The sequence below is a fragment of the Sebastes umbrosus genome, chromosome 15, assembly GCF_015220745.1.
Source record: "Sebastes umbrosus isolate fSebUmb1 chromosome 15, fSebUmb1.pri, whole genome shotgun sequence".
Lineage (NCBI taxonomy): Eukaryota > Metazoa > Chordata > Actinopteri > Perciformes > Sebastidae > Sebastes > Sebastes umbrosus.
Window position 1 is genome coordinate 4540880 of NC_051283.1, and position 14312 is coordinate 4555191.

At 41.2% G+C, this 14312-nt stretch overlaps 2 protein-coding genes and 1 long non-coding RNA gene across 10 annotated transcripts in view; all 3 read left to right on the plus strand.

The window, feature by feature from the left end:
• The window catches only part of LOC119502692 (major histocompatibility complex class I-related gene protein-like), a 167807-nt gene that overhangs the window by 35387 nt on the left and 118108 nt on the right, over positions 1–14312 (plus strand). The gene's annotated exons all lie outside the window — the stretch shown is intronic.
• The window catches only part of LOC119502689 (major histocompatibility complex class I-related gene protein-like), a 94969-nt gene that overhangs the window by 6922 nt on the left and 73735 nt on the right, over positions 1–14312 (plus strand). For 2 of the 8 annotated variants that reach the window (XM_037793806.1, XM_037793807.1), the window contains exons 1-2: positions 12771–12983; positions 13014–13073. The exons of 1 other annotated variant lie outside the window; for it this stretch is intronic. In XM_037793806.1, the coding sequence (XP_037649734.1) occupies positions 13019–13073 (55 nt within the window). In that variant the 5' untranslated portion in view covers positions 12771–12983; positions 13014–13018. Of the gene's footprint in view, positions 1–12770; positions 12984–13013; positions 13074–14312 lie in introns of those variants that run through there. 5 more of the 8 variants (XM_037793813.1, XM_037793814.1, XM_037793808.1 and 2 more) reach the window with 4 other exon arrangements.
• LOC119502706 lies at positions 11189–11779 on the plus strand. Its single transcript, XR_005210134.1, has 3 exons — positions 11189–11243; positions 11426–11443; positions 11607–11779. It is a non-coding gene; the product is annotated as an uncharacterized LOC119502706 (long non-coding RNA).

Consider the following 14312-nt stretch of genomic DNA (forward strand, 5'->3'; position numbering starts at 1 on the left):
GTAAATATCTTATGGAGTAAAATGTATATTATTTAAGTTTAAATTAGCAAAAAATGGAAATACTCAAGTAAAGTATATTTACCTCAAAAATGGATTTAAGTACTTGAATAAATGTAATACATTATTTTCCACCTTTTTACAACAAAACCTGAATGGTGTAGTTTTTTGTATACATAGTCTGTGAGGAGAGATCTAGATAGATTACAGTAGGGCTGCAACTAACAATTATTTTCATTGTTGATTATTCTCTCGATTAGTTGTTTGGTCTATAAAATGTCAGAAATTAGTGAAAAATGTCGATCAGCGTTTCTCAAAGTCCAAGATGACGTCCTCAGATGTCTTGTTTTGTCCTCAACTCAAAAGATATTCAGTTGACTGTCATAGAGGAGGAAAGAAATCAGAAAATATTCACATTTAAGAAGCTGGAATCAGAGAATTTAGACTTTTATTTCTCATAAAAATGACTCAAACTGATTAATCGATTATAGTTGACAACTAATCGGGGATGTGGATCCGCCTGGTGTCAGCAGTGAGTCCCTGTCTGACAGTGCCCTCCATAGACATATACGTAGACTGATACTGATAGAAATACCATACTTATGTGGGGAGAAAAATCAATGTGCAATATTAGCTGCAAAATATGTTGACTGTTGCCATACAATAAGAGGTGCTACAAGCTCCGAACATGTTTCTGATTAACTACATCTGTAAAAGAATGTATATTTAAAATGTATTTGGTATATTGTGATTGTGATTATTTTGTGATTATTTCTTGTGAAATGTAATTATTCATTAATATGTTATTTTGCTTTGGCAATAATGTAACCTGAACATTCATGCCAATAAAGCCTCTTTGAATTTGACTGATTGACTCCTGGAGCAGACGTCAACGTGGGCGCCATATTGGACAGGGCAAGACTGACCTGTAAACAAATACAAGTGAACGGAGGAGCTCCATTTTTCTGGATAAAAAGCACTACAACGTCTACATTTCTCAACCCATTTCAACGAGTCGTTTTATATTCAAACGTTAATGATCTACGAGGAGTAACGTTAAGCTAACGTTACGTTTGTTTTGGTGAAAAACTGTTAAATACGTCAACGTTACTACTTCCGGTTCCTGGATCACCGGTCTGTCCTTCGATATGATTCAATCAATTATAAAGTCATGATTATAAACTAGTACTTTCATATCACGTTTTCCTTTAAGCGTTTTACACATTATCAACTGTTCAAGTTAACGTTACATCCTTACAAAACGTTTGCTTCTGTAACATCAGATAAGAGCTAGCTAACATTCCTTACTGTTAGATAATCAATATAAGCTAATGTTAGCTTGGTGATGTTCATATCGAACATAATATCGTGTTTAAAACATGATATGTACGTATTGTATGTATTAAAGACGATGTGTCTGATATTGCAAACAATAAAACTGATGGCTGGCTTTGGTTTTGGAACAGAAACGTTGACTCAGCAATATTTAGCTTGACTTTATTTATTCAACGCTCTCTTAAGTTACTTTAGGTGTGCTAATGTGACAGGCAAGAATAATGCATGAATAATTAATTTTTCAGGCATAATTCATTTATTTAGAGAAAAGCTAATTTCTTTGTTGTCTCAGTTATTACTGTATCATTTTCAGGACATGTCATTTAATTTTTGGATGTAAATATGCATCAACACTGGTCACTGTAGAGACTATGCAGCACATATGCAGTGAAATAGAAAGAGGAATAATGCAGATAGGTGATGCAGATCCTTGTGTGTGTGGGTTGATTTTGCGTTGATCTGTTGGTAATGCCTCGGGGTTCCAGTAGGGGGATCGCGCTCCTCTTCCTCACTCAATACAGAGACGAGTGAAGGGAAGAGCTGCGTGTGTGATTCATTCATCCTTCTCTCTCACTATTTCCCCTGTTTAAGGGGCACAACATTTGGAGGCACCGCTGAGATGTTTAGCTTGAGGACCATCACTGAGCTGCAAGTGGAATCCTCTGGTTGATCATCTCCTCAAACTACTCAGGCATCGGAGAAAGGAGTTGGCAAGGCGGTCGAGGTGATCTTCAGACAAACATTGGCGACTTGTATCCTGAAGTGAGCAAAGTGACCACTAGGGAGCAGCAAAGAACCAATTGAGTCAGATAAACCCTCGTTTCACTACTTCTGCCCGCTCCTTTGATAAAATGGAGTCTGAATTCGAGAAGCTGGAGCTGGAGATTAAAGGAGCATTATATAAACTGACTGTTGAACAACTGATTAAGGTGTGCAATGAACTTCTGATTTCTGGACCAGGAAAGGAACATGTGACTGGTAAAACACGCAGTCAATTAATTTCACACGTCATGAGGTACCTTGAACGGGTGCAATTGGATGACCGAGAGGATGAAGGTTTGTCAGAACTTCTTAACATTCAAGACATAATAGACAAAATCCAAATGGCAACAAACCTAACTGAGAGTGAAATTTTGCATCAAACTGACAGACAGGAAAACCTCCAGAAAGAGGTAGAGGAGCTAAGACTGTCATTACAAGAAAAAGAGAATGAAATGCATGACCTCATGAATATAAGCATGAACCCCCCTGCCAGTTCCAGCACTCCAGCAAAGAACATGGCGCTAGCACCTCCTAACAGCTCTATGTGGTGCAAAGATTTTAAGATGGCAGGCCAAATAGGAGAGCCAGGACAAAAAGATAAGCTAACCTTTTCCAGTCTGGCCAGACAAATTGAAAATGGGCTCAATAAGGGCTACCCAGAGTCAGAGATCATTGATGCTGTAATCCGCGCCATCACACCAGGCCTGCAGTTACGGAGTTACCTTGAGGGGAAGGAAAAACTTACGCTGCCCGCCCTCCGCAGAATTCTCAGGTCTCATTACCAGGAGAGAGGTGCCACTAAGTTATATAAACAACTCACCTCTGAAGTCCAGAGCAGTAAAGAGACACCTCAAAACTTCCTGATAAGGGCAATGGACATGAGACAGAAAATTCTGTTTGCTTCTCAGGAAGATGAGTCAAACTTAAAATATGACCCAGCACTAGTCCAGAGTCTATTCATGCATACTGTCCTGACTGGCCTACAGAATGACAATATCAAAAGTGACCTGCAGCCTTACCTCCTGCAGACAAACACCTCAGATGAGCTGCTACTGGAGAAACTGAACATTGCATGCACCAATGAAAAGGAGAGACAGGACAAAAAGAAACATGCTGCCCCATCACGAGCAACAAATGTGAATACAGTCCAGTCCAGTGAAGTTCCAGTGGAAAAGAAAAGCACCACCCAGCAAAACACAGCCACTTCACTTCCTCCTGATCTGCTGTCCGAAATCAAAGAAATTCGCTCTGACATGGTGCTGTTGAAAGATCTGAGAGCTGAAGTCTCCCAAATCAGGGAAACCATCCAAAGGTCCACACCTGTGCCCCCACAGTATCCCCCACCAAGCAGAGAACCAGCTAATATGTCTGCCCCTTATCCAGTGTTTTCACCCCCACAACCCTCACCTTATAAAGCTGAGTCAAATGCCATGCCAGTGTACCACCAGCAGCCACCAGCAGCAGCGCAGGAGTACCGGCCAGCATTCAGCCCTGCGCAGATGAGGGAAACAGCTCAGTTCCAACAAAGGTTTGCACCACAGCGAAATTACCAAGCACCACGCCCCCGTCCTAGATGTTATGCTTGTATTCAAGCAGGCGAAGATTACTGTCAGCATTGCTTTAGATGTGGAAGCAGTGAACATTTCAGGGCAGGTTGCAAGGCACAGAGGGTAGTGGAACCCACTAGAAGGAGCCCTTTAAACTAAGGGAGGTTGCTTCCACGGGACATGGAGCAACCGACGACATGGATATGTCCCAACGTTGTGCAAGTTGCGAAGAAGAAAAAGACAGTGAGGAGCTAAAATGTTGCTCAATTTGTAAAACCACACTGTACTGCTCAAAAGACTGTCAGGGAACCCACTGGCCTGTACACACAAGACACTGTAAGCCATATACATGTTCAAGTATTACGAAACAGGCAACACGGTCATCTGAGAAACCCAAGGGCAAGGAAAATAGTGCTCCAGAGAAAATACCTACTGTAAGGGAGTTAGTAGGGAAGAAGTGCCTCATCAGGTGTTTCCTGCACAAACTCAAAATTCAGGCACTTTGGGATACAGGTTCACAAGTTTGTGCTATAGATGAGGTATTTAAAGGGAGACACTTACCTGATGTGCCGCTAAGGGATGTTGCTGAACTTGTTGACCCTCTTGACCCGTTACAAATTGAAGCAGCCAACGGGACAGACATGCCATACAGTGGTTGGCTCGAAGTGTCCTTTAAACTTGCTGCTAATGATGATGAGTTGCTAATACCCATGCTAGTGCTAAAAGGCAGCCAACAACAATGTCCTATTATTGGCTTTAATGTCATTGAACGTCTTGTGCTGGACAGTCTGCAAAACCAGACAAAACATGGAGTCAAAGAGAAGCTTGTGAAGGAGGTAAAAATGGCTTTTCCTCATCTTAAGAAAAACAAAGCAAAGACCTTTATTAATGCTGTGAGTGTAGGACAGATGTGTGACCATAATGTAAGAACAGCAAATGAGAGGGTGAGTGTGCCTAAACGTAGCTCCGTTCAAATTGAGTGTCGAGTACAGGCCCCAGCTTTCAAAGAGGATAAGATTCTGATTTTCGAGCCTCATGAGAACCCACAGTGGCCTGAAGGATTAGAGTTTTGTGATACTCTTGTGTCAGTGAAGGCAGGCATGGCCCCAAAAATCATTGTTAGTGTGCAAAACCCTACGAGTCATGACATTACACTGTCAGGAAGGACTATTATTGGGACTGTACAATCAGTCAGTTCAGTATATCCTGCAAATATATTTAAAACAGACCACCTACCTACTGCGTCCATTCACCATGTCAAAGCCCAGAGCTCCAGTGAAAGTGCCCCTGTCCACGAACAGTGGAGTCCTCCTGTTGATTTGGCTCACCTTGATGAACACCAGAGACAAATAGTCAGTCAGATGTTAAGAGAAGAGTCAGAGTCATTCTCCAGCTCTGATGACGACATAGGCTGTGTGAAAAACCTGCAAATGAACATTTCGCTAAAAGATGCTGATGCAGTGTCAAGAAAATATCTCTCTGTTCCAAAACCCTTATACAAAGAGATGAAAGACTACTTACAGGACTTGATAGCACAAGGGTGGGTTGAAAAGTCTACCTCTTCCTACTCCTCTCCAGTCGTCTGTGTGAGAAAAAAGGATGGCACTCTCCGCTTATGTATCGACTACAGGGAGCTTAACAGGAAAACTCACCCAGATCGCCACCCCATCCCCAGAGTACAGGACATTATGGACAACCTGGGAGGGTTGAACACCCTCTTCCCACTGCTGGACCAGGGCAAGGCATACCACCAGGGGTTCATGACCGAGGACAGTAAGCATCTAACAGCTTTTGTGACCCCCTGGGGCCTGTATGAGTGGGTCCAAATTCCGTTTGGGCTTATGAATGCACCTGCAGCATTCCAGCGCTGCATGGAAGAGTGCTTGGACAGCTTAAGGGATGAAATATGTGTGCCATATCTTGATGATGTTCTTGTGTTTAGCAGAACATTTGAGGATCATGTCAGTGATGTCAGAAGGGTGCTGCAACGACTGAGAGGGCACGGGATAAAACTGAAGCCCAGAAAGTGTGACCTGTTTAAAGCAGAAGTACGGTACCTTGGAAGAATTGTGTCTGCTGAGGGGAACCGGGTGGACCCTGCCGATACTGCTGCTGTCAGGGCCCTGAAAAACAAACATCCAGGTACTGTTGGTGAGATAAGAGCAATCTTGGGACTATTAAGTTATTACCGGCAGTATATCAAAGATTTTTCACGTATTGCCAGCCCCTTGTATGACCTGTTTAAAGCACCTGTAGAAACCGAAACACTGAACAACAAAAAGAGGAAGTGGCAAACAAAACGAAACAGCAGAGGAGTTCCATCCAACACATCCATTAAGTGGACTGACATGCACCAGTCAATCTTGGAACAGTTGATAGACTGTCTCACTCAGCCTTCTGTTCTAGGCTTCCCAGAGTTTTCACAGCCATTCATCATCCATACTGATGCTTCCAACCAGGGATTAGGTGCTGTATTGTACCAAAGGCAGAATGAAAAGCTTCGTGTGATTGCTTATGGCTCCCGAACTTTAACTACAGCGGAGAAAAACTACCATCTACATTCAGGAAAGTTGGAGTTCCTAGCCCTCAAGTGGGCGATCACAGAAAAATTCCGTGATTACCTGTACTATGCACCATTCTTCACCGTCTACAGTGACAACAACCCACTTATCTATGTACTGTCCACTGCCAAACTGAATGCAACAGGGTGTCGATGGGTAGCAGAACTGGCAGATTTCCACTTCACAATCAAATACCGTCCGGGTAAGGAAAACATTGACGCAGACAGTCTGTCCAGAATGCCTTTAGATATGGAAATATTCATGAAAGAGTGTTCAGAGGAAATATCACATGATGTGATTGGAGCAGCTACACAGGCAGTGGAAAGTCAGGATGAATCCAGTGCATTATGGTCCATGGGTGTCTCAGTACAATGTGCAGCAATAGCTACAGACACGCCCCTCATTACACTAACAGCAGGACAAATCAAACATGACCAAAGGAATGACCCCACTGTCGGACCAGTGATTCAGTTCAAACTGGCAGAAAAACGACCATCAGGTCCAGAACTCAAACAACTCAGTTCACAGATCTTATATCTCCTTAGAGAGTGGGATAAGTTGGAGATTTCTGAGGGTGGAGTGTTGTTCAGGAAAACTGCAAGCAGAAAACAGCTGGTGCTTCCAGAAGCACACAAAACTACAGTGTTAAAAGAACTTCACGATGAAATGGGTCATCAGGGTGTAGAAAGGACTACATCCCTGGTACGGGACTGGTTTTACTGGCCGTATATGCAACGGGAGATCGAGGATTATGTCATGAGAAGATGTGTGTGCCTCAAGCACAAGAAGCCAAGCCATGGGACAAGAGCACCACTGACGAACATTGTAACCACTCAACCGTTTGAACTTGTTTCAGTTGATTTCTTGCACCTTGACAAGTGTAAGGGTGGTTATGAGTATATTCTTGTAATCACTGACCATTTTACACATTTTGCCCAGGCTTACGCCACAACTTCCAAATCAGACAAAACAGCTGCAGACAAGATCTTTAAAGTCTATGCACTGAAATTTGGCTTCCCAACAAGAATACACCAACTGTTCGCTCAGCTGAAAAAGTACTGTGGAGTTGCTGGGTCGAGAACCACTCCCTACCACCCCCAAGGGAACGGACAGGTAGAGCGGTTTAACCGAACACTGCTCCAGATGTTAAAGACCCTCACAGAGAGACAAAAGACTAACTGGAAAGACTCACTAAACAAACTGATTTACGCATACAATTGTACTCGCAGTGAAGTGACTGGTTTTTCACCTTTTAACTTGTTGTATGGGCGCTCTCCACGGTTGCCAGTTGATATGTTGTTCAACTTGACATCAGAACAAGGAGACAGTAATCATCATAACTACATGGAAAAGTGGAAGCAGGGCATGGAAGAAGCGTACGAGATTACAAGACAAAATGCTCACAAAGCTGCCATGAGAAGCAAGAGACACTATGACAGTAAGGTGAAAAGCTCAGTGCTACAGCCTGGTGATCGTGTTTTAATCAGGAACATGACACCCCGTGGTGGTCCAGGAAAACTGAGAAACCACTGGGAGGATACTATCCACACAGTTGTGCGTCAAGTGAGTGAAGATATCCCTGTTTATGAACTCAGACCTGAGAAAGGAAAAGGGAGATCAAGGATTTTACATCGTAATCTTCTCCTCCCATGTGACCACTTGCCACTGGAAACCCCAGTACAGCCACGCACAAAGAAAAAAAGTGTGGAGAGAAATGAGGAAGCGGAGCAGTCAGAGGAAGAGGAAGATGATGAGTATCATCTTGTGACACTTGAGCAGCAATCCAAGACATGCTCACCTGAGACAGTGAATCCTGTGTGCACTAGTACACCTGTGGAGATTGAATGCATACACCCTGAGGAAAACATAGCACCTGAACCAGAGAAAGAACAAGAAACAACAAACCAAATGGAGCACTTATTGGCGAGAGAGAACAGTTATGTGGAGGACCTACCTGTGGAGGATGCTGTTCCATTACCTGTTCCAAGTGATCTCAGCAGTGAGGAGCGTCAGCGGCCTAGACGACAACACAGACGGCCCAAGGTCTTCACATATGATAAGCTTGGCTCACCTGCATGCTACAGCCTGAGGACAACACCTTGGCATACAAACTTTAAAGTGCCATGGACACTCACTGTGCCGCCATACCACTTCCAGCAGTGCTATTGACATGGAAGGTAGAAACATTGCACACCACTGGACTGAGTAAATGCACATACATTACACTCAAAGAAAGAAAAAAAGGGACTGTTCATCACATAATTCACATTCAAATGGACTGTTGAACATGAGGAACTTTTGACTGTGGATACACTCAATATACACATTTACATGACACTGTTGCAGTCTATCATATCACACTCATGGACCTGTATTAAAGGAGAGTGTAGTTGACTTGGACATGCTGCACAAACAGAACTGTTAGCAAGGCAGCAATGGACTGTGTCGAAACAATGCGTAATAAAGGAGGTCAAACAAATGACCAAAAGAGAAAAAATGGACACTGGGTATTTACCCATTTCTGAATGAATGTATGAAAAGAGTTCCAGTCTGTAAAACTGCACTATACAAGATAAAATGTAGCAGGATTGTTAGTCTGAAGTGGTACTAGGGATATATTTTTATGGTATGCACTTTAACCCCTTATTTGCACTAAAGGTCAAAGGTTAGCATGTTGAGGACAACATCTGTTTTGAGGGGGAGTATGTGACAGGCAAGAATAATGCAAGAATAATTAATTTTTCAGGCATAATTCATTTATTTAGAGAAAAGCTAATTTCTTTGTTGTCTCAGTTATTACTGTATCATTTTCAGGACATGTCATTTAATTTTTGGATGTAAATATGCATCAACACTGGTCACTGTAGAGACTATGCAGCACATATGCAGTGAAATAGAAAGAGGAATAATGCAGATAGGTGATGCAGATCCTTGTGTGTGCGGGTTGATTTTGCGTTGATCTGTTGGTAATGAATTCATGTGTCCAGTGAGCTAAAAGGTTCAAATACATTTCATAAGAGAGACTTCATGCTGTATTTGAATTAAGAACATTTAGAAACAGTTAAAAAGATAATTTAAATGGTTTAGAGAAAGTTAAAAAGGTAATTACACCTTGATCACTGTGGTCCAGAAACTGAGTTCTGATGTCTAAATGTATGAGTTTTGTTTACATTGCATTACATTTAAAATGTGACTCAATACAGAGACGAGTGAAGGGAAGAGCTGCGTGTGTGATTCATTCATCCTTCTCTCTCACTATTTACCCTGTTTAAGGGGCACAACACTAGCTGTTCAAACTAAACCAAAATAAACACACAAACAAAGCCTTATGTTGGAGCCTTAATGTCATTTTTTGTTTGTTTTACTTTTATCTGTGGATGTCACAATTAAAGGGACTATTTGTAACTTTGTACGCGCATAAATGTAGCGGGTCGTCACAAATGCGCGCTCGCATATGCGCGTTCGCGTGTAGCCGCTGTACCCTCCTCCTCTGCCTGCTCTCCTTCACTCAGACAGCTCAGCTCGCTCCACCTCTAGACGTGAACGCGCGCTCACTCCACACTGCAGAAGAGTTAGTTTAGCTCTGAGAATATCTAGTGAATGTACAGGGGACGTTTGTGTAGAAATAACTGCTGCAGCTCCTCCAGACCAACAGAGGTTTTCCGTGTCTTGTGAAGTGACCGAACTGTGCAGAGAGTTACGTTGTCTTCTCGTTACCGACCGGGTGCCGGTGTCTCCTCTGCTCTCTCCGGCTGCGGGCGGAGAGAGCAGGGAGAGAGCAGAGGAGACATGCTGCAGAGCCCCGCTGCCTCAGCCTGCACTTAGGCAGGAAAAGCCAACACTAGGATCAGATCTAAATCATGTTCATGGAGAGACCTTCGTCTGGTCATCTAACATTACTGCCAAGCAGCTGAAATACAGAGTGATATTGTGGTTTTAGCTGACGTGTGTCGCCTCACTGTTTTGAGCGATGCTCGTTCAGGTATATTGAGAGCGAGCAAGCGCGAGCCCGACGTTGACTTTCGTTGATTTCACGGCCACAGGTGTCGCTGTTAAGAAGCATTTCTGAAAGTTACAAATAGTCCCTTTAATGTATGCCTGCAGTTCTAGCACTGACCACAGGGTGTAACATGGACATGAAAGCGCATATAGGTAAGCTCTCCTGATTAGGATCAGGGGTGTGTGAGACGGAGAGCCAAACAGTTTTTGACCGTGCCCAGCCGTGCAAGGCCGTGCCGTGCCGTGACGAGCCTTGCCATATGAAACATTGTTGAATTAGATCCCACTGAAGGGAAACGGGGGAAGAACATGATGGTGAGATGTGAAAGTGTAAATAAATGTAACTGATATAACGTTACACAGCACACTGGACATTGATTTGTTTGTAGAGCACGCTTCCGAACAAGTTCTCCCGTCCGCCCCTCAGTGGCTTATAGATTTTGATATTTGTTTGTTAAAAGTCACTACACCTTATATTATTTATCCTACATTTATTAATCAGAGCATTCACTATAATCACTCAAAATCACATGTAGAAACAGCTGTATTACATAACCAGCCATTAGTCTTAAAAACATTGTGCAACAGCAACCACATTTAGAGGACCGGTGCTGACATTTACTCTGAGAGGTGCTGCCAAGTTTGATGGCTTTTCACACATAGATGGCGCTAAATAACGTTTTTATATCTTGAACTCCTGGTTTACTGTACCCACTTAAACCACTGATAAGCTGTGAACCTCTTTGTCAGGGTTTTTATTTACTACACATTTGTTTGACCAATAATGATTGACAGCACTGCCTGAATGAACATACAATTTAAAATGAAAGTCATATCCAGAACTGAGGCATTACCACTGAAAACACTTTCAGAACCACACAGCACACAGTGTGAATGAACCCAAAGTGTGAATGTTCTGTTTTGGTTCCAGTTCCTCCTGCAGGGTTCCCTGCTGGTCCTGTTATTGGAGTTGTTGTAGTACTGCTGCTGCTGCTGGCGGTCTGCATCGCTGGACTCTTCATCTGGAGGAGGAACAATAACGGTGAGGAACAGAGATGTTTTTATTCCTCTGATGAATTCAAATAAATACCTGTGATAGTCTCGTCCTGCATATTTAGTGTGGTACTTCTGGTAACTCAATCCATTTATTTGACAAGTGATAGTGAAGCACAAAATGAAATGTGAATCATTTTCCAACATTGTTTTCTCTCATCTGTATTTCAGGGTTTCGCCCTGCTAACAGTAAGTATTATACTGTGAAGTATTTCACATTATATACAATTATATATTTTTTCACCTTGTGGGTGAGCAACTAATATCCTGTTCACCATAAAAACAAACGTCGGGCATAATGTGGACACCAATATGACAAGGATTTCACTTTATTTACTACTTATGTTGACAGAGGGGCAGTGATCATAGAAGAGGATGCTGAACTCCACAACTTTCTGTCAGCATTCACCCGTTCACACACACATTCACACACTGATGGCAGAGGCTGCTGAGGTTCCAACTTTGCCCATCAGGATCTAATCTAAATACTCATTCACACACCGATGGCTATGCCTTTGGGAGCAATTTGGGTTAAGTGTCTTGCTCAAGGACACATCGACATGTGACCGGAGCAGCCGGGGATTAAAACACAGTATGTACCTCAAAACTGTACTTAGGTACTTAAGTAAATGTTATAAATTACTTTACTTTGCACAACAAAACCTAAATGATGATATTTTTTTATTCATAGTCTGTGAGGAGAGATCTAGATAGATTACAGTAGGGCTGCAACTAACATTTATTTTCATTGTCAATTATTTTCTCGATTAGTTGTTTGGTCTATAAAATGCCAGAAATTGGTGAAAATATCGATCAGTATTTCCTAAAGTCCAAGATGACGTCTTCAAATGTCTTGTTTTGTCCACAACTCCAAGATATTCAGTTTACTGTCATAGAGGAGGAAAGAAACCAGAAAATATTCACATTTAAGAAGCTGGAATCAGAGAATTTACACTTTCTTTTCTTACAAAAATGACTCAACCGGATTAAATGATTATAGTTGACAACTAATCGCTTAATCGTCTCAGCTCTAAGGTAGATTTATTTTTATTCTCATGTCACACCTCAAAGTTCTGCCCTTCTGTCACATTGTAGTTGTTCTTTTTTAGTAATCACTTTAACAGACCAGCAGAGGGCAATGTTGTTCTTTACTTCCTCTCTCCAAGTTTCCATGATATCAATTCAAATTAGGACTATCTTTAAAATCTTAGATTAAATCCATCTTTTTATTATTTTTTCATCCACTTTTGCAGACTGCAGCAAGAAACGTCTCGACTCACTAAACTGTAATCAGTACTATTTAGTTGCATCACTTACAAACTTTGTCTATGGATTTCTCAAACATTAGGGTCACATAGTCCCACTGCATATGGATTGTCTCCAGTAAACCACATGGACAAAGTCAAGTTGCTGATTTAATACTGAATCGAGTACAACATGCTGAATGTGGTGGAAAAAGTATTCACATCTTTTAGTTCAGTAAAAGTAGAAATACAACAAATGGAATGACAAAAAATCCTGTTTTCAAATCTACCAATGGATTCCTTAGGGTTTCTAGTTTCGTATGATACCTCTCTGTAGGCGGGCCGTATCCTGGGCGCATGGCCAAAATGAGTGAGACACCTGAGGGCGGATCCGCACCTGAGTCGACAAGGTCCAAGCTTCTGACCCACATCGAAATATTTGCTAGTCAGCTGACTGTAGCTCTCTCTATCTCTTACTAATCAAAATAAGATGAAGCTCTCTCTTACTAATCAAAACAAGATGAAGTTAACTGTGTTACTCATTTTGTTCCTCTTCTGTCACGTTGCATCTACAGGTAAGATCATATTGTGACTCTCAACGTTATTTGTTGTTATTCTTGTTGCTGCAAAACTTGTTTGATTTAGTCACTTTTTAGTGCGACATTGAGGAACCACTTTCACTTTGTCACACTGAACTTACAATAATACCACTAGCCTACTGTTGTTTTTATACAGGCCTACACGCCATTGTCACAAAACGACACCTAAACTGTATATATGGTTTAGCTTAGGCAATTAAAAGGGAATATATTAATATCGTCGTCATAAACATGATAGAGGAAATCTTGACTGTTGCTAGGAGAAGGAACCTCTACGGTGGGAAATCCTATCCTACTATCCCCCAATATTATTGTTTATATGGAACGACATTATTAAATCAAAATGATATATTACAGCAATTCACATTTACTAGGTTTCCTTAATAATAATTCTATCAATTGCAAAAGAGCAAATTTCTGCTGTTAGTAGGCCTACAATAAAAAATAATAATGATTGTACACTGGCCATCTACACTACTCATTGCTCAATGCACAACATTTCAATTTAAATATTATATTATTATATATATATAATATTTACCTAATTTATTGTTATTTTAAAACAAAATTGTAACTTCCATACTTTGCTATTGTTTATAGCATGTTATTGTTATTCTCTCTTCATATTTTATATTTTCCAAGCTAGCTGTAGTCTGGTATGTTTATAGTGTATTCTAATATATTCTTTATATTGTGTGTCCTAGAGATATTACCTCTAGTGTTGATATGTATAGTTATTGTATATTTACTGTCCCTGTGCATTGCCTGAATAACCTGCTGCTGTAACAGAAGAATTTCCTAATTTGGGATCAATAAAGTACATCTATCTATGTTTCTATCTATCTATCTATCTATCTATCTATGTATCTATCTATCTATCTATTAGAAATGAGAATGGGTCTAGAACATATTCTTTTGTAGCTCAGAGTAATCCAACATTTTTTTAAATTCTCCTTTTTTGGGTAATTGACAACCAATTAACCCATTTGTGCCCAAAGACTAGATTTAGTATGATAAGGACACATTTGTTCTGATCGGTCAAAAGCTTTGAAAAGTGGTACGGACATATTTTTGGCAAGTATCTAACAGTACAACACTTTTTACACGGCATATGTGTGCATATCTTTGATATTCAACTTTGTATGAGTTCATAGATACCAAATACTTGATTGTGTCCTTTGTAGTTTCTGAGATACAGCCATTTTCTTATCATAC